At 38.1% G+C, this 27,971-nt stretch overlaps 2 gene segments (V, D, J or C); both read left to right on the forward strand.

Annotated features, from left to right (window-relative positions):
• Positions 1-576: 576 nt before the first annotated feature.
• Positions 577-7,739, forward strand: LOC118237849. The segment is given in 3 exon segments: positions 577-625; positions 815-1,158; positions 7,626-7,739. Coding segments are annotated over 3 exon segments (507 nt in total).
• A 14,562-nt stretch (positions 7,740-22,301) lies between these two features.
• Positions 22,302-22,797, forward strand: LOC118237848. The segment is given in 2 exon segments: positions 22,302-22,350; positions 22,463-22,797. Coding segments are annotated over 2 exon segments (384 nt in total).
• Positions 22,798-27,971: the final 5,174 nt, after the last annotated feature.

The raw sequence follows: 27,971 nt of genomic DNA on the forward strand, positions 1-27,971 counted from the left end.
ATCTGTAAAACTTGAAGATGGATTTGTATGAGAGTGTCTGGAGTAACAATGGTTAGAGAGTCTAACTCTGTATGGAAGAAGCTCACTCAGATTTCCTTGCAGACATTTCCTAGGTGATTTTTCAGTGCAGGTGACTGCCTGCGTGTGAATCCTATTGCAGAAGACAACGTGTGCTGAGTGTGCACACACATACTCACCTCACCACCTACCACCCCTCAACCCCGACCTGGAGAACATGTCTCTTAAAAACACCTAATGAAACTGTCAAGTGTTTTACCTTTTAATAGAAGAGTTTGCAGTTTTGAGTATTTCTTTGTTCACTATCATGAGCCCACAAGGTGGCAGTGTTTTCTTAGGATCCTGTGGAGAGAAGGGGGAGGGCAAGAAGAGGAGGAGGGGTAGAGAAAGGGTTGGAGGGCAGGCTTGGTACTGCTGAGGTGGTGAAAGAGTCACTCTTCTGATTGTTAGCCAAGCTGCTTTTCATGTTTCCTTAAGCAGAAGATGTGGAAACTTTGAATGTGACTCTGTGAGTTTAGAGTTGAGAATCTGAATCCTCAGTGAAGAGGGAGGAAGAGAATGAAATCCTTGAGTGTTTCCCTCGTGGTCCTGGGGGTCCAGTTAAACTGTAAGTTTGGGAATTTCTGTGGGATACAGGTGTGATATGTAAAGTTTTTGCTCCCTCAGGGTAATGGTAGAAACACAGATGTTTTTAATCTCTACTTAGGGAATGACAGGCCTGTGGGAAACTCATTCTGGGGTGTCTGGATCCATATGCATCCAGTCCTGTTTGTCTGACCTTTGTCTTTCTGCACAGGGGTGAGCAGCCAGCAGAAGGTGCAGCAGACCCCGGAATCCCTCAGTGTCTCAGAGGGAGCCATGGCTTCTCTCAACTGCACTTCCAGCGATCAAAATTTTCAGTACTTCTGGTGGTACAGACAGTATCCTGGGAAAGGCCCCAAGGCTCTGGTGTCCATCTTCTCTGATGGTAAAAAGGAAGAAGGCAAATTCACAGTTCACCTCAATAAAGCCAGCCTGCATGTTTCCCTGCACATCAGAGACTCCCAGCCCAGTGACTCAGCTGTCTACCTGTGTGCAGTGAGCACACAGTGCTCCCCAGGCACCTGCAGCCTGCACCCAAACCCACTGGGCTCTGTCAAGGTGACTGTAGCCTTGTGGAAGGAGTTTGGAAATGTTCCTTCTGTTTCTCTTTTGTGGAACAATTTGAGGAGTATTGGTATTAGTTCTTCTTTGAAATTCTAGACAAATTTTGTGCTGAAGCCATCTGGTCCTGGGCCTTTTTTGGTTGGGAGACTTTTAATGACTGCTTCTATTTCTGGTATATTTAAATTGTTTATATGATATTTATTTAATTTTGTTATGTGGTACCTATCCAGAAAACTTTCAGTTCTTTTAAATTTTCCAATTTTTTGAAGTACCGGTTTTTGAAATATGACCTGATGATTCTTTGGATTTCCTCAGTGTCTATTGTTATGATCCCCTTTCATTTCTGTTTTTCTAAAATATTTTACATTTTAAATTGGATGTAAATGTTTCATGCAAGAGGCATGAAATCATGTCCAAGAACAATCCAGTGAACAAAATGCACCTGAGGTAAAAGGCCCTCTGCCTTTTCTCTTGGAGCTTCTCTTACAGTTCTTGAAGGCACTGTTTACCATGTGTCATATTATTTTAACATATATATATATATGTATATATATACATATATATACATATATATATATTTGTGTGTGTATATGTGTGTGTGTTTGTGTGTGTGTAAGTGTGTGTGTGTGTGTGTGTGTGAGTGAGTGTGTGTGTGTGTGTGTGTATGAGTGTGTGTGTGTGTGTGTGTGTGTGTGTGTGTGTGTTTGTGTGTTTGTGTGTTTTATAAAATCTCCACCAAAATTTCATTATCCATTCTTATATTGATGAATATGTAGACAGGCTTCATTTCCTAGAAGTTTTGACTGGAGCAGCAACAAACATGGCTGAGCAGTTATCTCTGTAGTAGGATTCAGAAATTACATAGCTGGACCCCATGACACTTCCTCTGAGAATGCTTCACACTGATTTCCATAGTTGTTACATCAGTTTTTGCTTCCACCCAGAGTGAATGAAGGCTCTCTAGTTCCCAACATCTTCACCAGCATTTGATGACATCTGATTACTTGATGACAGATATTCTGAATGGTTGTGATGAAGTATCAAATTAGTTTACCTTCCATTTCACTGATGACTAAGAATGTTCAATGGTTCATTTATTGGCTATTTGTATTTATTCTTTTAAGAACTCTCTGTTCAGTTCCATGGCTCATTTTTTGGTTGATTTGTTGTCTAATGGTTCAGTCGTCTGTCATGTGAATAGCTCACAAGATTTTCTCTCATTTGTAGTTTGTTTCTTTGTTCAGTTAACCATATCATTCATTGCCTTTTCAATGTATTTATTTTCATTAGTTCATTTATTTTTGAGACAGGATTTTATTGTGGAGCCTAAGCTGGCTTAAAATTAATGATTCTCTTATTTCACCATCTCAAGTTCTGGGATTATAGGCTTGTGCCACCATAAGTATCTCCATTTATCACTTGTTATGTTGCAGTGCTGGAAAGGTCCTCTCACTTACCATATTCTCCGTGATGGTCACTAAAGTTCCACCAAGTTTCCACCAAGTTCATTCAATGGTTCTCATTTTATCATGTATCAATACATGAAAATGTTTTCATACATTAACTAATCTCCCTTAGAGTTACTAATAACTTATTTTTTCCCTTAGTCTCTCAGGATATTTAGATGTCATATCTGGAACACACTGTCAAAATAGACCTGCAAAGGGAAGAAAGGAGTCATCAAAAGTGTCTTGAGAAAGTTGTTATTCAGAACCTGTTTTAGTTATAGCTCTCACTGCATTGCTTTTCTCAGCTGCAACCACACTCCCAGATTAGACAATTACATGTCTGATGGGCTAAAGGAAGGATCAGAGTTCAGAGTGTGAGAACTGGCTGAAACACCAACCAAAAACTTACATGATCAGATAGGTCAAAGAGAAGGTTTGTGCTTATGTAGTAAGCTCTGAGTAAGACTTAAATATTGGTATATGTGCACTGAGGGGGTCATGGAGGTGTGGGAAGCATAAGCAAAAGCCATTGAGGCTTTCAACCCAGCCAGGAAACAAGAGCAGAGAATGACTTCAGGTACAGAAGGTACCTCAAGGTGTTGTAGACACCAATGGGATTTGTTCTGGAGAAAAATTCCTGCATAGGTGGGCTCTTAAAGACACATTGACAGGCTTTAGGTGCATGTATGTGAGGAGGCATGAAGCAACTGTAGATCTTATTATCAGCCTCTTCTTTGCTTCCTTGGCACTGTGGATTTCGCCTGATGTGTGCCCAAGTCCAGGAAAATGTCTGACATAATAAGTTCTTGCAACAGATGTTATATTAACACCTATGAAATGGGGTTAAAACTTACGCTATTTTAAAATAGAAGCTGTGTTCTGTATGTTAGAACATTTTATATAGAACATTGTTTATATAGTTTATGGTTTCAGAAAAATCTGGATAGGATGGATTAGGTATTTTTGTTTCTGCTTGTTCACAGACACACTTACTGAAAGGATGGAGCATAATTTGGGTTTTCTATGCATTTTCAACGTTTCGAAGTGGAGACTGCCAGTTGAAAAGAGTGAGGAGTGATATTATGAGCAAAGGGGTCAAGGCCATGATGGGGAAACCCATAGAAACAGCTGATGCAAGCTAGTGGGAGCTCACTGACTCCAGACTGACAGCTGGGGAAACTGCATAGGTACAACTTAGGCTACCCTGAATGCAGGTGACAATGGATGTTTTAGGCAGCTTATGGGGCCACTGGCAGTGGGACCAGGATCTATCCTTAGTGAGTGAACTTCCTTTTTGGAGCCCATTTCCTGTGGAGAGAGATCTTGCTCAGGCTAGCACAGTAGGGAGGGCCTTGGTCCTGCCTCAGTGTAGTGATGGGACAAAATTCATTGATTCCCCATGGGACACCTTACCCTCTCTGAGGATCAGATGGGGGTGAGGTGGGGAGAAGGTGGGGAAGAGGGAGTAGGGGAGGGAGGGGGAACTGGATTGGTATGTAAAAATTAAAAAAAAATAAGTGTAGACTCTGAACTAATATTTACAAACTATGGAATACACTCCAAAGGAAGACATTATATTTTACTATGGGAGATAGATATAAAGGAATGAATAATCATTCATTTTTATTTTAAAAACTTTATATACATTTGTGTTTTACCTGCCAAGTATGTCTGTGTAAGGGTTTCAGGTCCTTTGGAACTGAGGTTACAGACAGCTATGAGCTGCTATATGGATTCTGGGTATTGAACCCAAGTTCTCTGAAAGAGCAGCCAGTGCTCTACCTGCTGAGCCATCTTTCCAGATCAATGAGATAATTATTCTTAATTAAAGACATAGCCACCGGTGAGTTTTCTATGATCCAGTGGATGCCGCCACCCTGGGCATATTGGTAAAACTAACTGGATTTAGTAGGTTAAAAAAAGACATGAAGTTTGGTGAGGTATAGTTTTTTTTTCATTTTACTCTTCCAGGGCACATCACTCAGATCCAAAATAAACACATGGAGTCTTATAAATGCTCCACCTTATCCTGGCTTATTTCTTGCCAGTTTTCCTAAAATTATCCTATCTACATTTTTGTCCGTGGGCTTCTACATTTCTCTGTTTCTGTATATCTTTTCTTTTCTTTACTTCTTACTCTATGGCTTGCTGTGTAGCATGTTGGCTGCCCCCTGATATCCTCTACTCCTTCTCCCTTTTCTTGCTCCTTGTTCTTCATCTCCTACCCTGTTTATTCTCTCTGCTTGCCAGCCTCACCTAGTCCTCTCTTCTGCCTAGATATTGACTATTCAGCTCTTTGTTAGACCAATCAGGTGTTTTAGACAGGCAAAGTAACACAGCTTCACAGAGTTAAACTAATGTAACAGAAAAGAATGTAACACATCTTTGCATCATTACACAAATGTTCCACAGCATAAACAAATGTAACATATCTTCAATTAATGTTCCACAACAGAGTGGAGCTTGGTAGAGAGGGTATATATGGGAGGATTGGATGTGGGAAACTGGGGGTAAATATGATGTTTCAATGTGGATATGTATGGCATTTTAAAAAATAAAGACAAATTGAAAAGGCATCGAGGAAGATTACATTGTCCTAGAATAAAAAATTTGCTTAGCTTTTTGTTGTATAATTCTGGCATTTTGGCAAGAATACAGGATAAGGTTCCAAACTGAATATTGATTATGTTATTATAGGTCTGTGGTAGTTTGAATGGGAATGTTTCTCATATTCTCATTATTGAACATCTAGCCCACAATTGGTAGCACTGCTGGGGGACATTAAGGAGGTGTAGCCTTGCTGAGGAAGTCAGTCCTTGGGCTGGGCTTTGAGAGTTATAGCTCATCTCACTTCCAGTTCTGTCTCTTTGCATCATGTTGTGGGGAAAGACATGATCTCTCAGCTTCTTGTTCCAGCTACTGTGCACTGACATGCCTTCCATCTGTGAAAAGATGGAAAGAAAACCATGATCTACACTTAGGCATGGATAACATTATGTCTGTCTTGGTAAAAGGAAGGATGCAGAGGTCATGAGGAAGCATAAATTTTGAGTCAGGTGTAGATTAGAAGAAAGGACATATGACAGGTAGGATATTAGTTGGGGGGGTGGTAGAGGAGGAAGGGAAGGAGAAGGGAACTAGGATCATCATGTAATTCAATCTTGTTTGTAATTCAAATATATATATATAAAATAAAAAAGAGTGGAATAAGCAATAGTAAGAATAATAAAATGTAAAACTAATCTTTGAAAAAAAAGAATGCAGGAGGAGATAGCAGGTTATACTCAAATGTCATTGTTGTCTCTATGTTCCCCGCCAGTCTCTTCATGAACAAGAATGTTTACCAGTGTGTGGGCATTTGGACATGCATGTGAATGAGCATGCTTTATATTAGCCTAAAAGAGTAGAAACTTGCAAGTCAGTTGTTCATCTCCTTCCCTTCATCCAATGCCAGTTTAAATGGCTCCAATAGAGTTCTTGTTCCTCTCTAAAACTAAATGACCTAGGACTCCACTTCTGCATCCTTCTTTGCATACTTATCTCCATGATCCCACTAGAATAGCCATAAGCTTTGCTTCCATCATTTAATAACTTTTCTAGTCAAATGCACCAAATGCTTTCACAAAATAGTCAAAAGATGTAAAAGCCATATGGTCATGACCCCACTTCCTTGGCAGCAGTGTCTATTTTCTTTTCTGTTGCTGAGACAAAATACCCCAACAAGAAACAACTTGGGCAGAAAGGATTTCTCTTAACTCACAATTCCAGGTTGTCAACCATCACAGCTGGGAAGTCAAGGCAGCTAGAACTAAAGCAGATGGTCTCATCACCATGGAGGTCAGGATGTGGAACACTGATGTGAGAATGGGTATTACTCCGCCAGCTTTCTCTGCAGAGCTGGAGGGCTGCCTCCCACTTTCAGCCAGGATCTTCATACATTAACTATGTCAACCAAGAAAATCTTACATGGATTTGCCCACAGGCCAACTTGATCTAGATAATCTCTCATAGAGACTCTTCTCAAATGTGTGTGTCCTTGGCTTTTTATTTCCTCCTTTGTATTTCCATCTTCTGTCACATTGACAGGTACTTGTTTCTCTACCACTTTAGAACATACAGTGTATATTTCTGTCTTATAATAACAACTCTTAGGTTAGATGTCTATACACATAAAATTGCTTCAGTCTTGTACATTTGTCTTTGGATTATGCTGTTCATTTTTCTTCCTACAGGGTTCTTTTAAGAAACCATATTTGTTATTTCTCCATTCTTATTGTTCCCAATCTTCTCTCTTCACAATCATCTCAGTGGATGATTACAAATACTGCACATGAGCTATACACAAAGTAGTAATTTTGGAGTTCCTCAACATAGCTGATAGACTACAGCTACAATTCACAAATAACTAATAGAAACAAAGCCATCACACTGTATGAGAACATGATTCCCCTGTGACGTCAGGGACTGTCCATTTACTTCATCCTCTTCTCTGCTGCTAGAGAAACATGTTCATGTGAATAAAGATAGGATCCTTAAGAGCTGTGATGATGCTGGATCCTGTTAAAAACAGCAGTATCTATGCTGTTCAGTAGAGGCTGATACAATGGAGCAGTGTGACCTTTAAGTGCTACTGTAAGGAAGCCCACAGATTTATTAATACAGTTTACATTATTTTATTACTTTTGTTTTTTGAGGTTATAGTATAATTAAATCATTTATTCTTTCCCTTTCCTCTCTCCAAACCCTCTCACATTACCCCTCCTTTTTTTTCAAATTCATGGCTTTTTGAATTCAAGGCATCGTTCTTTAGAGTGTCAACCAGTGTCTCCTTTTTTTATGTGTTCTTACTATTAATTTTCAGTAAAACTTTAGTCAATGCTTATGAATTTATTTTTATTTAAATTATAAAAATCTAATAAATAGCACACAATAAGAAATATCAGCTTAATTAGAGGTTTAATCTCTATGATATGTAACTTTTAAGTGGTTCACCTTTAACCCTCACTCTGTTAGGCTGTCATGTCTTTGGACCATCTTGCATTTCCTCCATCAGGAACTAAAGGAATGAAGGCAGTTGCTTTTGTGTGGTGGCTGAAGTCACCTTTGTTGATGGTGTTGGTCCACTAGGGGGCACTGCAGGCTTCCCAGAAATGATTTTCTCAAGTGCCTAAAGGGTTGGGCAGTTAGAGACCAGAGAACATGTGAGGCTGTCAGTCACAGATAGCAAAGTGTATTCCTGGTCATTAGGTTTGCTGGTCTGTGGAACCATAAAGCTAGAGGAGCCTGGACATCCACTGTGAGGATAATTCCTTGAGGAGAGATAAGGAACTAGAATTTTAGTGGTCAACACGAGGTCTGAAGCTCAATAGAAGACATCTAACTCCATAACTTCCAGTTTTAAAATTTTATGGATGAAAATCACCAGAGTTCAGTGACTCAGAATTATTCCAATACTTGTGATAGCTAAACTTTTAATTATCTCCGCTCAGACTAGCAGTAACAGGAGGAAAATTAATAAGTCACAAAAACAGAAGAAGAAAATATAGAGAACACCACTGAACTTGACCAGAGGTGTGTGGGTCTGCAGGGTACAGGGAAGGGACTGGAGAAGGACAGAGGTAGAAAATGACTCAGGGAGGAAGTTGTATTCATAACCTGTTGTTTTAAAAGGTGGAAATTTCTTTGGAAACATTCCTTTGCAGATAGTGACCTGCTGATTTCAAAAGAGTGTATTTACTCCTAGCAGACATTTCATTCCTTCAAAGAGTTTCCATATAACTGATTTCTCAAATTGTGTCCAATTATGGAATTTAAGAAAAGGCTTGGTCTCTCTATCCCTCTATGCTCTCTGATATACAGAGAATGCCAATCTTTCCTGATATATCATCCTCTCCTTATAATTTCTCAAATGTCTTTTGCTTCAACTGTTATAACAAACAAACAAAAACCAAAAAGCACCTAACAGACCACAGCTCTGGAACAGTTACTCTGAGGCCCACTGGGCTGCTGTGGGCGTGGTTTTCCATCAAGATGAAAGAGCTCAGATTTTATTGTTGCCTGGTGAATGAGGGAGAACCTGCTGCCTACAATCTAGACATTGTCTGGAGCTGGGTGAAGGCACCTCAGCAGTTTGATGGGATCCTTGGAGAGGAGCCTGGGAGCTGTGCTGGGGCTGCTGTGGGTGCAGGTTTGCTGTGAGTTGTGGCTCTCCCAGATGTGTTGGGGTGATCCATAGTTGACAGCAAAGTGGGCATAAAAAAGCTGGCTCTTCATGGCTGTCTTCCAGGATATGGGACAGGGTGGAAACTGCGGAATGATGGCCCCATCGTATGTTTCTTTTTTCCTTTCTCTAAGCAGGGGTGAAAGGCATGCAGGTGGAGCAGAATCCTTCAGCCCTGAGCCTCCAGGAGGGAGCCAGTTCTGCTCTGAAATGCAATTTTTCTACCACCATGAGAAGTGTGCAGTGGTTCCGACAGAATTCTCTGGGCAGCCTCATCAGTCTGTTTTATCTGGCTCCAGGAACAAAGGATAATGGGAGGTTAAAGTCAACATTCGACTCTAAGGAGCGCTACAGCACTCTGCACATCAGGGACGCCCAGCTGGAGGACTCAGGCACCTACCTCTGTGCTGCAGAAGCACAGTGCTCCCAGCAAGCCTGCAGCCTGGCCCAAAACTGCAGCCGGGTGTTCAGCTACAGCCCTGCCACAGGGAGACTCTGCAGGAGGCTTTGCACAGCTGTGGAGGTCCCAGCTTATATGTATCTCTGTCATCTCCATAACATCATTCAGTCCAGGATTCTTGTCTGTCTTCTTTGTACCGTTTCCTTACAGATACCCAAATTCTCAGGAAGAATATTAGAACAACTTAAAAGATGACAAGTTTCAGAGTACTGTCATATAGATCCATTGGCACAGTGTTCAATCTCTTAAGTTATTGTCCTACAAAAGGCTTTAAACAGACGTGCTGTGGAAAGAACGGAAAAGAGATGACCATGTTCAGTCAATTGCAGATTTTTGGATTATCTAGAAAAATGAGACTTGTATTAGTTCTTTGAGGATGTCATACAAAGCGCTTTGATAATATTCATTTCTCCACCAATTCTTACCAGTTCTACCCCTTGTCCTCACTTTTCAGCTTTCTTTCTTTGTTTCTTGAAAAAATCAAAATCTCTGTGTGCTGTCCATAACCCTGGATGTGTGACCCTCACTGGAGTGTAGTTGACTTACTGGGTCCATTGACTTTTAAAGAAAGGAGATTTTTGTTCTTGTAATGTCTATCAGATGCCAACAGTTACAGGTGGAACTTTGTGTTCTTCACCACAATGCTGGAATTTTGTTTATCTTGAGCATGTGCATGTCTTGTGCATGTTATTCCAACTGCTTTGAGTTCATATATGTTAATTTTTCTTATAATTGAAGGTTCAAAGATAAAATGCCTGGATAAGAGTTCAGAATTACATACCAGTTATGGAGATTTGAAAAAAATGCCCCCATAGGCTCATATATTTGCATGCTTTGTCTCCAGTTGATAGACTGTTGCGAAAGCATTCAGAGGTGTGCCTTGTTGGAGGAACTGTAGGAGGACATGTGTTATCAGAAGTGGGCTTTGAGGTTTAAAAAGTCCACACAGACCCAGTGTCTCTCTCTCTGACTGTGGCCTACTTTGATCAGGATGGAAAAATCTCTCAGCTATTTCTTCAGGACTGTGCTGGCCTCCCACTGTGCTCCAGGCCATGATGATAATGGACTAAACCTCTGAAATTTTAAGCAAGCACCAAATTAAATTTCTTTTATAAGTTGCCTTGGTTATAGTGTCTTTTTACAGCAATAAACAGTAACTAAGACACAATCATGACTTTACTTTATCAGATCTCCCCAACTTACAAAACATGTATGAGAAAGTATTAAATCATGAATATTTAAGTTAATGTTTACAACAAAGAAGACTTACACAAAATTCATTAGTATTAGTTAGTAGTTACATCATTTCAGAAAAGTTGTTCCCCTACAGTCATCAAACCTGGATTTAATAAAGCCGATGTTTCCAACTAATACTCTAGATGTGTCTGCTGTTTTTTTGCCACAGTACTTAAAATAGCCATAAGAGCTCAAATGTCAGCTTTGTCATTTTTCAAATTTAGAAGTTGTCAAATATTCATTTTGCACTTTACATTTCTGAGGAGCGCCTGACATCATCCAAGTAGATCACTTGAGAAGGAAGTTGCTAAAAGAATAACATTTTAAACACTAGTGAGTGAAACTATACATGGTGAAGTCTGAAAAGTCACAGGAAATCATACACCATTATATCAACACCCATGATACATTAACAGAGTAATTGCACTTACTTTTTATTGTAATTTTTATTATTTAAAAAAAATTTGCAACATATTTTGATTATGTTTTTTTCCTCAAGTCCTTCCAGATCCTCCTTACCTCGCTGCTTGTCTAACTCAATGTTCTCTTAAAGAACTGTCAAACAAACAAAACCCAAGAAGGCAAAACAACCTCCTCCAAAGACAAGACCCACTACAGCATAACAACAGCAACAAAAGCATACACACAAAAATGTTTGTGTTGGTCAACTACTCCTGAACTTGAGGCCTACTGTGGTTAACCTTCATATTGTCACTCCACTGGAGAAAACTTATTTTCCCTCTCGAAGCAAAATGGAAAACAGTTTTTTGGTTAGGGGTGGGACTTTGTAACCACTTTCCCATGTCTGTGTTGGGATTTTGTGTGACTTGAGTTTTCATGATCTCGTTTTTTGCTGTTGGTGTATTGAAAGGGTTTCCTGAAGTTAATTTTGTATCATGACACTTTGTTGAAATTATTGATCATTTCTAGGTGTTTTCTCACAGAACTTCTGAGATCTCTTAAATATAATGTCATATTATCATTTGTATCCATTTAATTTTTCCCTTGTCTTACTGCACTAGCTAGTGTTTCAAGCACAATGAAAGTGAATGGAGACAGTAGGTAGGCTTGTCTCATTCCTAATTTTAATGGATTGCATTGAGTTTTTGTCTACTTAGAATAATGTTGGTCAAAGAAATGCCTATATAGCTGTTTTTTTGTTGAGGCATGTTTCTTCTTCGGTTCTACTATCTCATGACTTTTATCATGAAAGTTTACTAGGATTTGTCAAAGAATCTTTCTGTATCATGCGATTTTTGTCTTTAAGTACTTTTATATAATTTATTATATATGCCACCTTATGTATAATGGATCATGTTTGAATGTCTGGGATAAAGCCAACTTGATCCTTGTGGATGATCTTTTTATGTATGAGTTTATTTGCCTTATGAGTATTGATTGAGGATTTTTGCATGTATGTTCATGAGGAATATTGGCCTGTAATTTTATGTGATTGTTAATTTTTTTTGCTGGTTTTGGTATTAGAATAATGCTGGATTTCTAGAAGGAATTTGATAATGTTCCTTTTGTTCCCATTTTCTGAGTAATTTGAGAAATTTTGCTTATAGGTCTTCTTGGAAAGTCTGAAATTCTGGTAGAATTCTGTTATGCATACATCTGGGCCTGAGCTTTTTTTTTTTTTTTTTTTTTTTTTTTTGGAAGACTCTTAATCACTGTTTGAGTCACCTTATTTATTTTTGTTCTGTTTTAAGGTAATCTACTTTTGATTTGACTTTGGTCATTTTTATGAAATATTAATTTTTTCATTTCCTTTATGTTCTCCATGTTTGTGGAGTACAGGTTTTAAAAGTATTTCCTTACAACATTCTGAATTTATCTTTGACTGTGCTAATTTGTGTTATCTGTCTATATTTTGGTTAATTGAGCCAAAGTTCTGTCACTCTGGAAGAACCAATTCTTAAATTTGTTGAGTCTTTTTTTATTTTCTTTAATTCTATTTCATTAATTTTTGTTTTAATTTTTAAAATCTTGTCCCATATATTGAGTTGGGGTTTCATTTGTTCCTATTTTTCCAAAATTTTGGATTGCATCTTTAAATAGTTTATTTGTGTTCTTTCAGATTTCTCTGCAAAATGTAGGTGCTTAGAGTTATAAAGTCCCCTTCTAGGTCTAATTTTAATGTGTTCCAGAAGGATAGAATGTTTTTTTCCGTGTGTGTGTGTGTGTGTGTGTGTGTGTGTGTGTGTGTGTGTGTGTATGTGTGTGTGTCATTTTCATTTTATTCCATGAATTTTTTTCTTTCTTGATTTCTTCTTTGATCCATTCATCATTCAGTAATGGGTTATTTTATCTTCAGGAGTTTGTTTGCTAGTAATTTTATATTGTAGTCAGAAATGGTGCCTAGAATTATTTCATTTTTCTGAATTTGTTAAGATTTATCTTGTGTCCCAAATATGGTCTCTTCTACAGATGCTTTCATGCACTCCACAGTGCAATGTGTATTCTTTGGTGTTTGGGTGGAATATACTGTAGATACCTGTTAGGTTTATTTGATATATGATGTCATTCAATTCTGATGTTTATCTGTTTATCTTTTGTTCAGATGATCTGTCTGTTTGAGAAAGTGGGGGTATTGAAATCACCTACTATTAATGGATTGATGTTAGTCTGTGTCTTTAAGTCTAATAGTAGATTTTTTATGAAATAGGGTACCCCTGAGTTTGGCGAATATATGCTCAAGCTAGCAATGTCTTCTTGGTTAACTGTTCCCTTGATTAAAATGAAGTATCCCTCTTCATATTGTCTTACTGATTTTAGTTTAAAGCTTAATTTATGGGATATTAGTGTAATGTCAATTGCTTGCTTCTTGGTCCCATTTGCTTGGGACCATTCAATTTAAAGATGTGCCTCTATTTAAACCTAAGATAAAGTTCTTGTAGACAAAAGAAAGATATACTTTTGTTTTTCTGATTAGGTAGCTGGGCTCATTAGTTTTAAGGTTATTGAAAGGTATGTGTTGGTTGCAGTTATTTTATTTATTCTATTTGTATCCTTAGTCCTATTTTGTATTTTAATACTTAGCTTCAGTTGTTATTTCCATAGTATCTCAGTTATGCTTACTCCTTTGTTCATTCTAAGGTATTGTCCTCTGTATTCTGTGTAGAACTGGTTGGTGGACATGAATTCTTTTGATTGCTTATATGATGGAAAGTTTTTCTTAGTCCTTCAACTTTGGTAGACAGTTTCACTAGGTACAGGAGTCTAGGTTGACATCCATGGCCTTTTGGAACTTGGGATGCATTGCTCTATATTTTGACTTTTAGATTATTAAGTGAGAAATAAGCTGCTACCCTGATTTTTCTATTTTCCCTTATATGTGACTTTTATTTTATCTGTTGCAGCTTTTAGTAACTTTTCTTTTTTTCTGTATATTTAGTGCCTTAACTATAATATGTCACTGGAAATTTCTTTTCTAGTCTTTCCTATGTGTTTAATTTTTAAATTTTATTTTTTCTTTTTGTTTGTTTATTTTGGAGACCTTCATTTAATTACATTTCCCCATACCCTCTCCTCTATTCAAACACTCTCCTATACATCTCCTTCCCATTCTCCTTCAAATTTATGGCCTCTTTATTCAACAGTTGAAATTGCGTTTAAATGTATTTGTATACACAAACATTTCTAAATGTAAACTATTCAATCCATATACTGTTACATATATGTGTATCTCAAGGCTGAGCATCTGGCACTGGATAACCAACCATTGTGCTCTTCCCCAGGGAGTACCACCTCTCCCGATCCAAACATTACTCAGTTATCTGTAGTTCTTTGTATAAGGTTGAAGCAGCATGTACTTTTCTCCATGTAGTTTGGCATGTTCATTACTGTCCTTCATGCTCAGCTCATGTTTTCATTGTCATGTTTATGAGAATTTATGGACATAGCTTCTGATTTGCTAGGAAACACAGTCTCACAAAACTCCCTGATAATCTGGCTCATATAATCTTTCCACTCTCCTTTTTGCACTATTTCCTGTGCTGTGGGAACTTTTGTAGATGCACCCATTGGTACTGGGATCCACTATTCTCCATTTTGATTGGTGGTGATTTCCTGTAATGGTCTCCTATTGAAAAGTGAAGACCTTGATGAAGTGTGAAGACCACACTTATCTATGTGTATAAAGACAAATGGTTATAGAATGTTGTTAGTGATTATGCTGGCTTAGTAAATTAGTGTTGTAAATTGTCCTTAAATAACCATTATTTCACTAACACTGATTAGTTAGCTATGTTTCAAGTACCAGATGTTGTATTTCTAGTATTGAGTGAAATCCAATTAGAGACATGGTGGTTACCACCAAGATATGTGTGCCACTCCTTCACCTGTGTGGTTGTCTTGCCATGCTGTTCACTGATGTGGTTCATGGCAGGGTAGGACTGTTGGTTGTCCACCTCCTTTGGAAGCTGGGCATCTTCTAGTACCATAAAAACTAGTTCTCAGGGAAGGAGCATTCAGGTCAGTTCCATCTCAGGATTTTTGGGCCCTTTTCTGAAGTGCATGATGTCTTCAGCGTGGAGACTTTTTCTACTTTTGTGGGGTAACCAAGGGCAACAGCAATAGGCTGTATATTTTGGGAATCTCTTAGACATCTCTTACCAACAGCTCAAGAGAGGGTTTGTCATGTCTGGTATTGAAGTTTTTGTTACACGATCTTTGGCTTTAATCGTGAAGACATGTTGGATTTTGTCAAAGGCCTTCTCTGCATTCATTGAGATGATTATGTAATTTTTGTCTTTAAGACTATTTATGTGTTTTATTACATTTATTGACGTTCATATGTTGAGCCATCCCTACAATTGTGGATAAAGCCTACTTGGTCATGGCATATGTTCTTTTTAATGTATGTCTGCATTCTGTTTGCAAGATTTTTTCTAATATTACCAACTTTATTGTATATATTTTAAGGTTTTATATGTTTAGTTTTAAGTCATATACTTATAACTAATGATAATTTGCACAGCTGTTATTTTATTTATTTTCTATCTATGGAATACAAAATAAGTAAACAACATTAAACCTACATAACAAAATTTCAGTTATAAATGACATATCTGTACATGGGCGTCTCAATTTTATCAAAATATCATTACTATTTATTTAAAATACATTTAAACAGTTTATTTCACATCATATATATATATACATATATATATAGAGAGAGAGAGAGAGAGAGAGAGTGCAGTATTAAAGCCTTTTAAGTCTGAATATTTTTCTACATTTAACTATCACACAGAGAAAAGTATGAAATATAGCAAAAACAAATAAAACAGAAAGTAAATTAGATGAAGGAAATTTAAATTTTTTAAGAGAATAGCCTTCTAAATTAAAGGCTTGCTTGTCTTGCTGCATAAGAAATTATTAGTAAGAGAGCCATCCATTGTGTTCAAATTTCATATGGTCTAAACAAAAGAACATGGTCTACATTTGGTCATTTACTGAAGTAATTTATGCTACCAAATTTATCACTGACCTTTCATTAACAACACAGGAAATACATATGACTTATATTTCTGAGTATGCATTTTTCTGTAACTCTATCATCTAATTTCTTTTCTTCTGATTTTATTATATTATACAAATTATAGTATGCCAACCTAGGTCTTTTTTGGAAGCAATGGAAATAAATAGTATCAAGTTTACAATACAATAGATACATTTAAATAATAGAGCATATTTCCACTACATACTTACTGACTTAAGGAGATTAAAATTATTTGTTTGCAAGATTTTTACTGAGTATTTTTTCTTTCTTTCTTTTTCCTTTTTTTTTTTTGAGACAGCATTTTTCTTGTGTAACAGTCCTGGTTTGGTAGACTAGGCTGGCCTCAAACTCACTGAGACCTGCCTGCCTCTGCCTCTGCCTCCAAAGTGCTGGGATTAAAGGCGTGAGCTACCACTGTCTGGCTTTTTTTATTATTACTTTCTTGATTTCTTCCTTGAATTGTTCACTGTTCAGTAATCTAGAGTTGCTTAATATCCATGAGTTAGTGTATTACTAGAGATTTACTTGGTATTGATTTAAGTTTTATTGCATTGTGATCAGATAGGCTACAAGGAGTGATTTAAATCTTTTTAAATTTGCAAAGATTTCTTTTGTGTCTCAGGAGATGTAGTGTATTTTAGAAAAGCCCCCATGTGCTGCAGAGCAGAATGTGCATTCTTTGGAGTTTCAATAGAGTATCCTGTAAATATCTATTATGTCCATCAATTAATTCTGGTATTTCTCTGTTTATTTTTGTTCAGATTGCCTGTTTGTGTGAGAGAATGGAGGGTTTTGTTTTGTTTTTGTTTTTGTTTGTTTGGGTTTTTGTTTGTTTTTTTTTTGAGACAGGGTTTCTCTGTGTAGCTTTGGAGCCTATCCTGGCACTTGCTCTGGGTACCAGGCTGGCCTCAAACTCACAGAGATCCACCTGCCTCTGCCTCCCGAGTGCTGGGATTAAAGGTGTGCGCCACCAATGCCTGGCGAGAATGGAGTATTAAAAGAAACTATTTACCGTTAATGGATAGATGTTAATTTGTGTCTTTAAATCCAATACTAGATTTTATATGAAATTGGGTGCCCCTGAGTTTGGTGAACTGTGCTTAGGATATTAATGTCTTCTTGGTTAACTGTTCCCTTAATTAGAATGAAGTATCTCTATTCACATTAATTTTAGTTTGAAGTGATTTTTTTTTCACATCGTAGGATAGTGATGCTTACTTGCATCCTATTCCCGTGTTCTTGGATGACTATTGTCTATCATGTTCTTCTAAGGTGGTGCCTATCTTTGAAACATTAATTGCAGGCAATATATAGGTAGATTTTGTTTCTTGATCCATTAGTTTGGTCTGTGTCTTTTAATTGGAGATTTAAGACTATTGCTATTCAATGTTGTTGAAATGCATGTCAGTTGTGGTTATTGTGTTGTTGTTTGTGTCCTCAGTAGTATTTGTGTTTTTATAGTTATGGCTTTGTATTTCTTTCCTTAGTCTCTCTGCTATGCTTCATCCTCTCCAGCTTGAAATAATGGTTCTTGTTTTTTTCTTAGGTCTGGTTTGTTGGATATAAATTTTTAAGGCTGTTTATGTATGGAAGTTTTTTTCAATCATGGCATTTGGGTGGGTGTGTCTTTCCATAATTGGAGGGAAGTTTTCTGCTATAAAACCATTTAACATATGTCCTATGCCATTTATTTGGTGTTTCTCTTATTTTCCTATGTATATAATTTGTGTATCTGGTCTTTTGTGGTGTTTCAAAGTTTCTTCATATTATTATATTTTTAATGTTACTTTGATTTAGTGGTGCATCTTTTCTATTTTCACTTTCTGATATTTTATCCTTTACTTGATCTATTCTACTTGTAAGGATTTCACCTGAGTTTGCTAAATATGTTATTGAGTTTTCCAATTGATCTCCATTTCAGCTTGAGTTTTGTTCAGTATATTTTCTTTATTAAATAAAGTTTTCAAATCATTAATTCTCTTAGTTATTTTTCAGCTGTATATTTTTGTTTTCTTGAACTTCCCTCACGTGTTTAATTTCTGTTTTTCAAGAATTATTGTCCTCTCTAAGCCCCTCTTATTAGATGATCATATTTATGATGCTTCTTTTAAATTCTGTGTCCTGGGGTTTACCTAGGTAATTCTTATTGGAGAACATTTTTATAGAACTGGTGAGTTTTGTTAGAACTTGGAGTTGGGGTTAGCATGGCTTTTCATATTGATTGTGTGAATATAGACTTTGATTGTGTCTGGTATTGTAGCCTGTTGAGTAGAATTTTCTTTCTGTTTTTTCTGTTGCTCAAGTTTGATCAGTTTCAGATCAGGTTTGAAGAGTTGGCAGGTCAGTAGGTAGTTGGTAGGTCAGTTTTTCAGATAGAGGTACTCATTATAATGGCAGTGATGGGGATGATTCTAATTCAGTAGTTATCAAGGAAGTGTGTGTGTTGTAATTTTAAAAACACCCACGAAGAGAAGTCATGCCATACAACAGGACTCACATAGGAACTCACATAGGAGGTTTATTAGAAGAGGAGAGAGAAGGGGCAGAGAGGGGGCAGAGACTGGTCCCTGGGTACAAGAGTGGTGGAGGAGAGAGAGAGAGAGAGAGAGAGAGAGAGGGAGAAAGAGAGAGATGGTAAGTGGGAACGGCCCCTTTAAAAGGGAACATAGTGAATGTGCACAGGTGGTGCTCTTAGTGGCTACAGCTGAGGGCCTATCCTGTCAGAACCACAAGGACAGGCCACTAGAGAAACCTGAATACTAACGGTGTGAATATGATGCATGTCTGTGTCTGTGTGGTGGTGTAAAAGATGTTCAAGCCCAGTTAAGACTGGGAGTGTGTGAATGACATGCAGAGGTACTGGGCAACTTATCAGTCTGGGTGATATGCATGCTGCAAGACACAAGCCAGGCTTTCTGGGAGTGTATGGAAGATGTAAGTGGATGGAGGTCTAGGCTCTCAACTAACTGGGCTGGTACATAAGAGGTGTAAGTACAGCTAGGCCTGGGAATGTGCAGATGGAGTGGGCTAGTATGGCTCTGGAGTATTCACCTGGTTAGACTGATTCATTGGCTATGTGTCTCAGCTAGGTATGAGATTGTGGTGCTCACATGGGTGAGTAGGAAGTCAGTGCACTCACCTGGTTGAGCGAGTGTACAGTCTGTGTGAGCACAGCTAGGTTGGAAGAGTAGGGATGGTAGAGGTGAGCTAAGTTCAGAATGTTTCCTAGAGTAAGAGAAAAACAAACTAGATTTCTGCAATTAGAAGTCTGACCACAGGGTGGCAGTGCCCCTCAGCTGATGCACAGAAAGGCCATGTCAGTGAATTCTAAATAAAATGGCCTTTTCTTAGTGGCTGGGCAAATAACTCATATGATTGTTATAACATCAAGGGCCAATTAGAACTTTTAAGGTGCTCCTGCTGACTAGAGACCGAACACCTGAACGGGAAGTTTAAAGATGGCTGTTTATACTTTATTCATTTTTTTTTTCTGGCTGCCAGTGAACTGTGAGTTGAGGACTGGGAGTATGGTAGCAGGAGGTCCTTAGATGTCCATAAGAATGGCTTCATTTGGATTTTCTATACTTACTATAGGGAAAAATAAGAAATAATATTGTTTGAGAACCTTTCTCCTTTCTCTCCATCTTTCTTCATAGGCAAGAGCCGCGGTGAACAGGTGGAACAGTGTTCTTCCACCCTGAGTGTCCAGGAGGGAGCCAGTGCTGTCATCAACTTTACACAGACAGTGGCACAGTCTACTTCCCTTGGTACAAATAAGCCCGGGAAGCACCTTCAGTTCATTATTGACATCCATTCAAATGTGGAAAGAAAGCAGAGCCAAAGACTTATGCTTCTGTTGGATAAGGAAGACAAACAGCTTTCCCTGTACATCACAAACACTTAGCCAGGAGATCCAGACGTCTACTTCTGTGCAGCAGATGCGCACTGCTCCCCAGGTACCTGCAGCCTGTCTTCAAACCTGTCACCAGGGCTGGAGTGACACCCTTTTTGCTATGTCAGACACTCTAGGACAGCATTTGTCACATTGTTTATTTGAGACAGAAACAACATATAGATATTAAAAATATATAAGATAAGGCCCAAAGTTACCCAGAAAGTTCAGAACACAGTGTTGATTGCTGGTGAATAATTACTTAAAAATTCGTATTTATTGTACATGTTAAATGTGTATTATGCACTATGATATCTTGGTTTAAATAAACAGTGGGAAATGAATAGTTTGGTGAGTAGGTATGGAGAGCAATGTCTGAAGTAAATGGTGAGCCTTTATCTCTTTTCTCTGTCAGCAGATTCTAGCAAGTCCATGAAAAGCTGAACACAATGTATGCAGAACTAGATTGACAACAGGTATTTTATTAAAGGGATAATACTCACGCAAGGGCCAGTGACCAGGTTTACACTGGAGCTGGAGTGACCCACAGATGTCCACTCAGCCAGGTGGTGAGAGAATAAGAGAGCCACGTGCATGCCTGTCTGCTAATTAAACACTTGACATGTCACTCTGACCAAGTGGGCACGGTCAGCAGTACCTACACTACACTACAGCAGTACCTACACTACATCCGTGTGTCCAGCAATCCAAAAGCTGTAACATATTCTTACAGGAATTGGTTATATTCTGTTTCAAAATCATGCTGTGGGACCAACGTGGCAACCAAGGTGTGCCCACTGTTCAATATTGACCTGATGATTTGTAGGGGCAACCAACTACATTCTCACTGTTGTAGGGCCAATCAAATACTTTCTCGTTGGATTTGAGGTCTACTTTGTAGGAGGGGGTACATATGTAGTATGTCAATCTGTGTAAAATTGTAAGGCTGGGAAATTATAAAAAGAAAAAAAAAGAAAGAAAATATTTTAATAAGTGATTCTACATCTTTTATAGAAAACAGTGTGAAACAAACTACAGAAGTTGTAAGTGAGGAAAATCCAGATGTACTCAACATTTATTACCTTGAACTGTAAGAGACAGAGGTGGCATTTACAGATTACAGTTATAAGTTAAAAGCAACAAGAGTTAGGAAACAGTTGTGGACAAAGGTGAGAAAGAATAGCTTTGTGAGAAGACAAATTCTGTCAATGAGGAAATATTACTAAGAACAAAATAAAGGATAGAAGGAGCTCCCACAGATAGATGGGAGCCATGAAAGCTAGACTCATGAGTAAAAGCTTTGACACCTGAAGGAAGGAGCTTTTCTTAAGACACTTATGTGACTGGCTTCTTGGGATGTCTTGTCAGGTCCACAAGGAAGATTTACAAATGTCTCCCCAATGCCAAATGATAGTCATCTTTGTGATTCTTAACAGCACACACCACTGGTCACAGTGACATGAGTTAAGAAGACGGTCATAGCCTATGTTTGATGCAGATCATGGCACAACATGTGAGTCCTATGTGCCAGTCATGACTGCTTACTTTGCTGTACAATAAATCTTCAAGCATTGTTTCAAGATACCAATGACCTCCTAAGTAAATGGGCAGCACAATCCCATGATTTCAAATTTCTAGAAGGTAAAAAGGGCAGATTCTAATGATTACACATTCCCAGGGACAGTTTATAATTACTCCATTTCATAATAACTTTAAGAAATTTTGAACATTTATTTATTTTATTTTATAGGTATGAGTGTTTTGCCTGAATTTGTGTTTATGTGCCAAGAATATGCCTGTTGTCCACGGAGGTCAGAAGAGAGAGTCAGTTTCCAGGGGAATGGAGTTACAGATCGTTGAGAACCACTATGTGTGTTCTGAGAATCAAACCTGGGCCTTCTGCAAGAGCAAAAAGTGCTTTCACAGGCTGAACCATCACTTTAGGCCTACATAATATCTTAATGAGAATTCAAATCAGTGAATATAAACTGGTAAAATCTACTTTTTGCCTTTAGTTTATCCTATGATAAAAACCAAAACAGAGCTCTCATCAGTTGTTCCACTATAGAGCTTTCATGTCAGGTTGAATCCTAAGAATTAACAACATGGAATAAATTAATGGCCATTGCTCATGTCCTTTTTACTGATAAGGGACACTTGAAGTCTCATATTCACTTATGAATGATGCTGAGGATGAGAGCACATTTCTGGGAGGTAAGCAAGAGACCCTAGTTTAGTCTCTGTCCACCAGGGGGAAGAGTTTCCTGACACAAGATCATTTTCTTTGTGAATTATAAGCTTCATAGGTTCATCATTTGATGTCATTTCATCATTTCTTCAAGTGAAGAGTCAAGAACATTACTTGGGTGACACTGGAAATGAACACTTCTCTGGCTTTAGGAAGTATGATGCTGCTGTTCATGCTTGGTAAGTGAAGTGACTTAAAATTTGCATTCTTTTTTCTATGATGTCAGAAAAAATGTTTAATTATCTAAAATCTTTGTCCTTAATGTAACATGGATACCCCTTCTTCCTCCAGTGGGAACTGATGGAGATTCAGTGACTCAGAAGCAAGGTCAAGTGACTCTCTCAGAAGATGATTTTCTATTAATAAACTGCACTTATTCAGCCACTGGGTACCCGACTCTTTTCTGGTATGTCCAATATCCTGGAAAAGGCCTAGAGCTGCTTTTGAAAGTCACAACAGCCAACAACAAGGGAAGCAGCAGAGGGTTTGAAGCTACATATGATCAAGGATCCACTTCCTTCCACTTGCAGAAAGCATCAGTTCAAGAGTCAGATTCGGCTGTGTACTACTGTGCTCTCAGTGACACAGTGGCAGAAACCACAGAGGGTGCTGAGCACAAACTCTGAGAAGCTAAAGAAAGCCTGACTTCTGATCATCTGTCTTTCAGATGACTCTGTTTTCCACACAGTCTGTGTTGTGTTCCCCAGTAATTCTCTGGATGGTGAAAATCATAAAAATAGCCAGAGCATTACAAGAAGTAGATGTTCCCACAGCTGGATTTCATAGGAGAAACCACAACCCTAGGAATTAGTGGTTCCTCAGCAGGGTCACACTGATTTCACAGGACAGCCGTGAAAACAATGAAGTGGTCAGTTGTCTTGATCTCCATATACAAATCATTGTCTTCATATTGTTGCATATCACCTCTGGCCCAAGTTATTCACGGAAAGCTAAGTGCCAGAAAAGATGGCATATAGATAATTATTACCTAATATTATGGAAGGAGAGGTTATCAGAGGGTACAGCCTTCCTGTAGGGAAAACCATAACCATGCCTGCTAGGGGCTGGCTACAGGTGTGCCTGACCACACCTGGAAGGGAAGGGTCAGGGTGATGTAGGCAAGGTTTAAGAGTGAGGGGTGTGCACGTGGAAGGCCTTCTTCCATTTCATCTTTGGCTTGCTGTACTTACTCCTGCCCTACCAGCTGGCTAGGTTGCTCTGTAAGTAGGGTTTTTCCCTAATAAATTCCCTTGTATTTTTACCTGGCTCTGTTTTGGTAATTCCCACAAAACCCTCCCATTCCTCAAGACTTTTCATAAAGAAAAATGGGTGAGAAACAAAGGAGAGAGGGTGGTTGTATCAGGTAGGTGATTTTCAGAGTTTCAATGTCCCCCCTTTTCTCTAAATCCAACCCAAAATGCCATTCCCATCCCTGTAACAATCTGCCTGCTATAACTCCCATTCTCAGAGCACTAAGAAGATCCTCATGGCACACCCTGATTTCCTCCCTACTGTGGATCTCCTCACCCCACTCCTCTTCCAGTCCTTCTCCATGCCTATGTGTCAGCACCCAATATCAAGAAACTTACTCTATCTGGAACCCCAGATGCCATGCATGGAAGGATCACAGCCTTCCAGGCAACCCACAGCCACTACACTCTCCTAAGAATGAGAGAGGGCAACAGAAACCAAAGAGCGGAACAGGCATCTGATAAAGAAAAGAACAAGTAACAGCACCAAGAATTATACTAATTCCAAAACCAGATGCCTAGACTGCAGCATAAACACAGGAAGTAACAGCCGGATGATACATATCTACTAAAGCCCATAATCCTGACTTTAGTTGTCCCTGAGAAATGCAGTATAGCTGAAATACAAGATAAGCACTTCAGAATAACATTATGACTATGTTAGAGGTCTTGAAAGCTGAAATTAATAAATCCCTTAAAGAAATATATGAAAACATAAACAAGCAATGGTATAAAATGAGGAAAATAGGTCAAGATTTGCAAGAGGAAATAGAATCAATAAAGAACTAAAAGTGAGGGAATAGTGGAAACCAAAAATTTAGTAACTCAAACAGAAACCTCAGAGGCAAGCCTCACCAGGAGATTAGAAGAGATGGCAGAAGTCTCAGTCAATGAAGATATGATAGAAGACATGGATACCTTGGTCAAAGAAAGCATTAAATCTAAAAATATCTAGGCACAAAACATTCAGGTAAACTAGGATACTTTGAAAAGACCAAATCTACAAATAAATATGTATATAGGAAGAAGAAACCCAGATTAAAGTCACAGAAAAACTTTAAAATAATATCATAGAAGAAAATTCCCACAATCCTAAAAAAGGAGATGCCTGTCAAGTTATATGGATCACATAGAACACCAAATAGACTGGACCAGAAAAGAAAGTTTCATGACACTCAATATTCAGGACAATTAATGTACAGAACAAAAAAAGAATATTAAAAGATACAAGTGAAAGTGTAAAACAAGAAATAACACATGAAGGCAGACATATCATAATAATACCTGCCTCTCAACAGAGAATTTAACGTATGAAAGACCCTGAGCATATCGATGTTCTACAAATTATACAAGACCACAGATGCCACCTAGACTACTATACCCAACAAAACTTTCAGTCACCATAGATGGAGTAAGACATTCATGATAAACCAAATTAAACAGAATCTATGTACAAATCCAGCCCCACAGAAGAAATTAGAAGGAAAACTTCAATGTGAAGTGGATAACCACACCCAGGAAAACACAGGAATAAAAATGTCAGGCCAAGAAATGAAATAGGAGGATAGAAACCCACCACCACCACCACCACCAAAATTTGGAATCAACAAACACTTCTCATTGATAACTCTCAATATAAAATGTTCTAAATTCCCCCAATAAACAAATACCCATCCTTATGCTGCATCTAAGACACACACCTTAAAAATCAAGCTTAGCCATCATCTCTGAGTAAAAGGATGGAAAAAGATGCTCCAAGCAAATGGACCTAAGAAGCAACCCAATGTATCCCTTTGACTATCTGACTAAATAGAACTCAAACCAAACCTAATCAGAAGAAATGTGGGAAGATACTACATACTCTTGAAAGGAAAAATCTATCACGTGTACATAGTGTGTATTCATAGTGATATATTGCATATGATCTAATTAAGCTTTCCAAAAATCAGAATGCAAAGGTAGCCATAGAGGCCAGGGTAGTGGACACACACTACTTTAATCTTACCAGCCCCACTAGTTATCTATAGAAGCTAAGCGGTGGTGGTATACACCTTTAATACCACTGCTGGAGAGGTATATAAGGCAGGAACAGGGTCTCATTCAGGTATTCAGTATTCAGAATGCAGCATTCAGTCTCCAGCCACGCTGAGGATAGGATTGTCCTAACCTTGGCAGAGTGCAGTCTGAGATTGGAGTCTGAGGATTCGTGGCTGCTTTGCTTTGCTTTCTGTTGTTTGTTTGTTTGTTTGTTTTTTTCAAGACAGGGCTTCTCTGTGTAGCTTTGGAGCCTATCCTGGCACACACTCTGAAGACCAGGCCGGCTTCGAACTCACAGAGATCCACCTACCTCTGCCTCCTGAGTGCTGGGATTAAAGGCATGCACCACCAACGCCCGGTGTGCTTGCTTTACTTTCCTAATCTTCAGATTGAATCCTAATAACTGTCTCTGGGTTTTTATTATTCATGTGACAACATAATAATTCTTAAAATCTATGCACTAAAACAAGGACACCCAAGTTTGTAAAATAAACACTGCTTCAGCTTAAATAACACACACACACACACACACACACACACACACACACACACACACACACACACTGTCAGTGGGAGACTTCAATCCCCCACACTCACCATTGGACAGGTCCTCCAGACAAAAACTAAACAGAGGAATGCTGGAGCTATCTGATGACACAATCCAAATGGACATAACAGATATTTAGAGAACATTTCACCCAAACACAAAAGAATGTACCTTCTTATCAGAACCTCATGGAACTTTCTCCAAAATTGACCATAGACTTGGACACAAAGCAAGTCTCAACACTCATAAGAACATTGAAATAGCATCTTTCATCCTTTCTGACCACCATGAACACCACCAATAACTGAGAGAACAGAGAGTTCATAAAATCATAGAAACTGAATAAGTCACTAATAATGAAAATGGTCAAGGACAAAAATGAAAAGCTTTCTGGAATTGGAAGAAAATGAAAACACAACATATCCACACCAGTTGGACACAAGGAAGGTAGTTCTGAGGCAAGTTCATAGTAGGAAGTGTCTACATAAGAAAAAATTGAGAGATCTTATAATAGCCACTTAACAGCACATATGAATGCTCTAGATATCAAAAAGGAGAAATAATATCCAAAAGTATAGATAGTAAGAAATAAAGAAACTTGGTGTTTATTAGTTAGTCTATAGATCTTGTGGGGAACATTGTCAGCCTAGGTGGCCCTAATTAGTTTAAGGTGTGTGTTTGTGTGTGTGTGTGTGTGTGTGTGTGTGTGTGTGTGTGTGTGTGTGTGTGTGTGATTTTAGGTGAACATAAAAGAATACAATTCCTCGAGACATCATCGAACATCCTGTAGTCTATGTCTCTCTTCTCTCCCTCTGCTTCTGTGTTACCTTCCTCACTCTCACCCAACTAATGCTCTGTCCTCTTTCTCCCTCCTCTTTTTTCCCATTTCCTCCTTCATATTATCTATTTCCTGCTATTCCCCTTTCTAAGCTCCCCTCACATGGTTCTTCTGTACTTTGTTGGTGTCTGGTGTCTTTAGTTTTTAACTCACACCTGCAGATTTTTAGTTAGGAACATGAGAGTGAACATGTGATATGTGTATTTCTAGATCTGGATTATCATGGAAAGGTGTCTATTGACTTTAGTCATTTTATTGTGTTTTTACTATTTGTGTTCTTAGGCATACTTTGTGCATCCATGATTATCACTTCCTTTGTTTTCTTTCTGAAGTTTCTTGGCCATGTTTATACATCTCTTCACCTAAAGTAGTCCTCTGTATGGATGGTCTCATGGACATGAACCCCTTTAGACTATTTTTATTATGGTTCATTTTCTTTCTCCTTCATCTGTCGAAGATAGTTTTGCTTGGTTCTGTAGTCTAAGTTGGCATGTGAGGTCTTTTAAAACTTGACATACATTGCTCCAGTCTCTGATAGCTTTCAAAGTTTCCATGAGAAATTAAGTACTGCTATGGTGGATTTTTCTTTATATATAACTTGTTTTTTTCTGTTACATATTTGCACACTCTTCCTTTGTTCTGTATGTTTTGTGTTTTAACTGTGATATTCAATATGGAATTTTTTTATTGTTTTATTGATTTGGAATTTGTATGCTTCTTGTATGTATATGGTTTATAGTTTCTTAGTTTAGAGAATATTTTTTCTATAATCTTTTTAAAGAGCCATTCTATCTCATTGACTTAGGATTCTTCTTCATTTATGCCTATAATTTGAATACATGGCTTTTCAAATGTGATATTATTATTATCATGAACAATTTAGCTGTATGTTTGTCTTTATACCACATACATGCCTAGTACCAGAAGAGGCCAGAATGGATGTCAGATCCCCTAAAACTGGAGTCACAGCTGGTTGTGAGTCACTATATGTGTGTTTGGTTTTAACCCAGATCCTCTGGAAGATCAGTTGGTACTCTGAACCATCAAGTGGCCTCTCCAGCTTCAAAATGAGGCCTTTCTATGGTGTCCTACCATCCTTGCATGTTTCTTGTGTTTGAAATATTTTCA

The sequence above is a fragment of the Cricetulus griseus genome (assembly GCF_003668045.3).
Source record: "Cricetulus griseus strain 17A/GY chromosome 1 unlocalized genomic scaffold, alternate assembly CriGri-PICRH-1.0 chr1_1, whole genome shotgun sequence".
Classification (NCBI taxonomy): domain Eukaryota; kingdom Metazoa; phylum Chordata; class Mammalia; order Rodentia; family Cricetidae; genus Cricetulus; species Cricetulus griseus.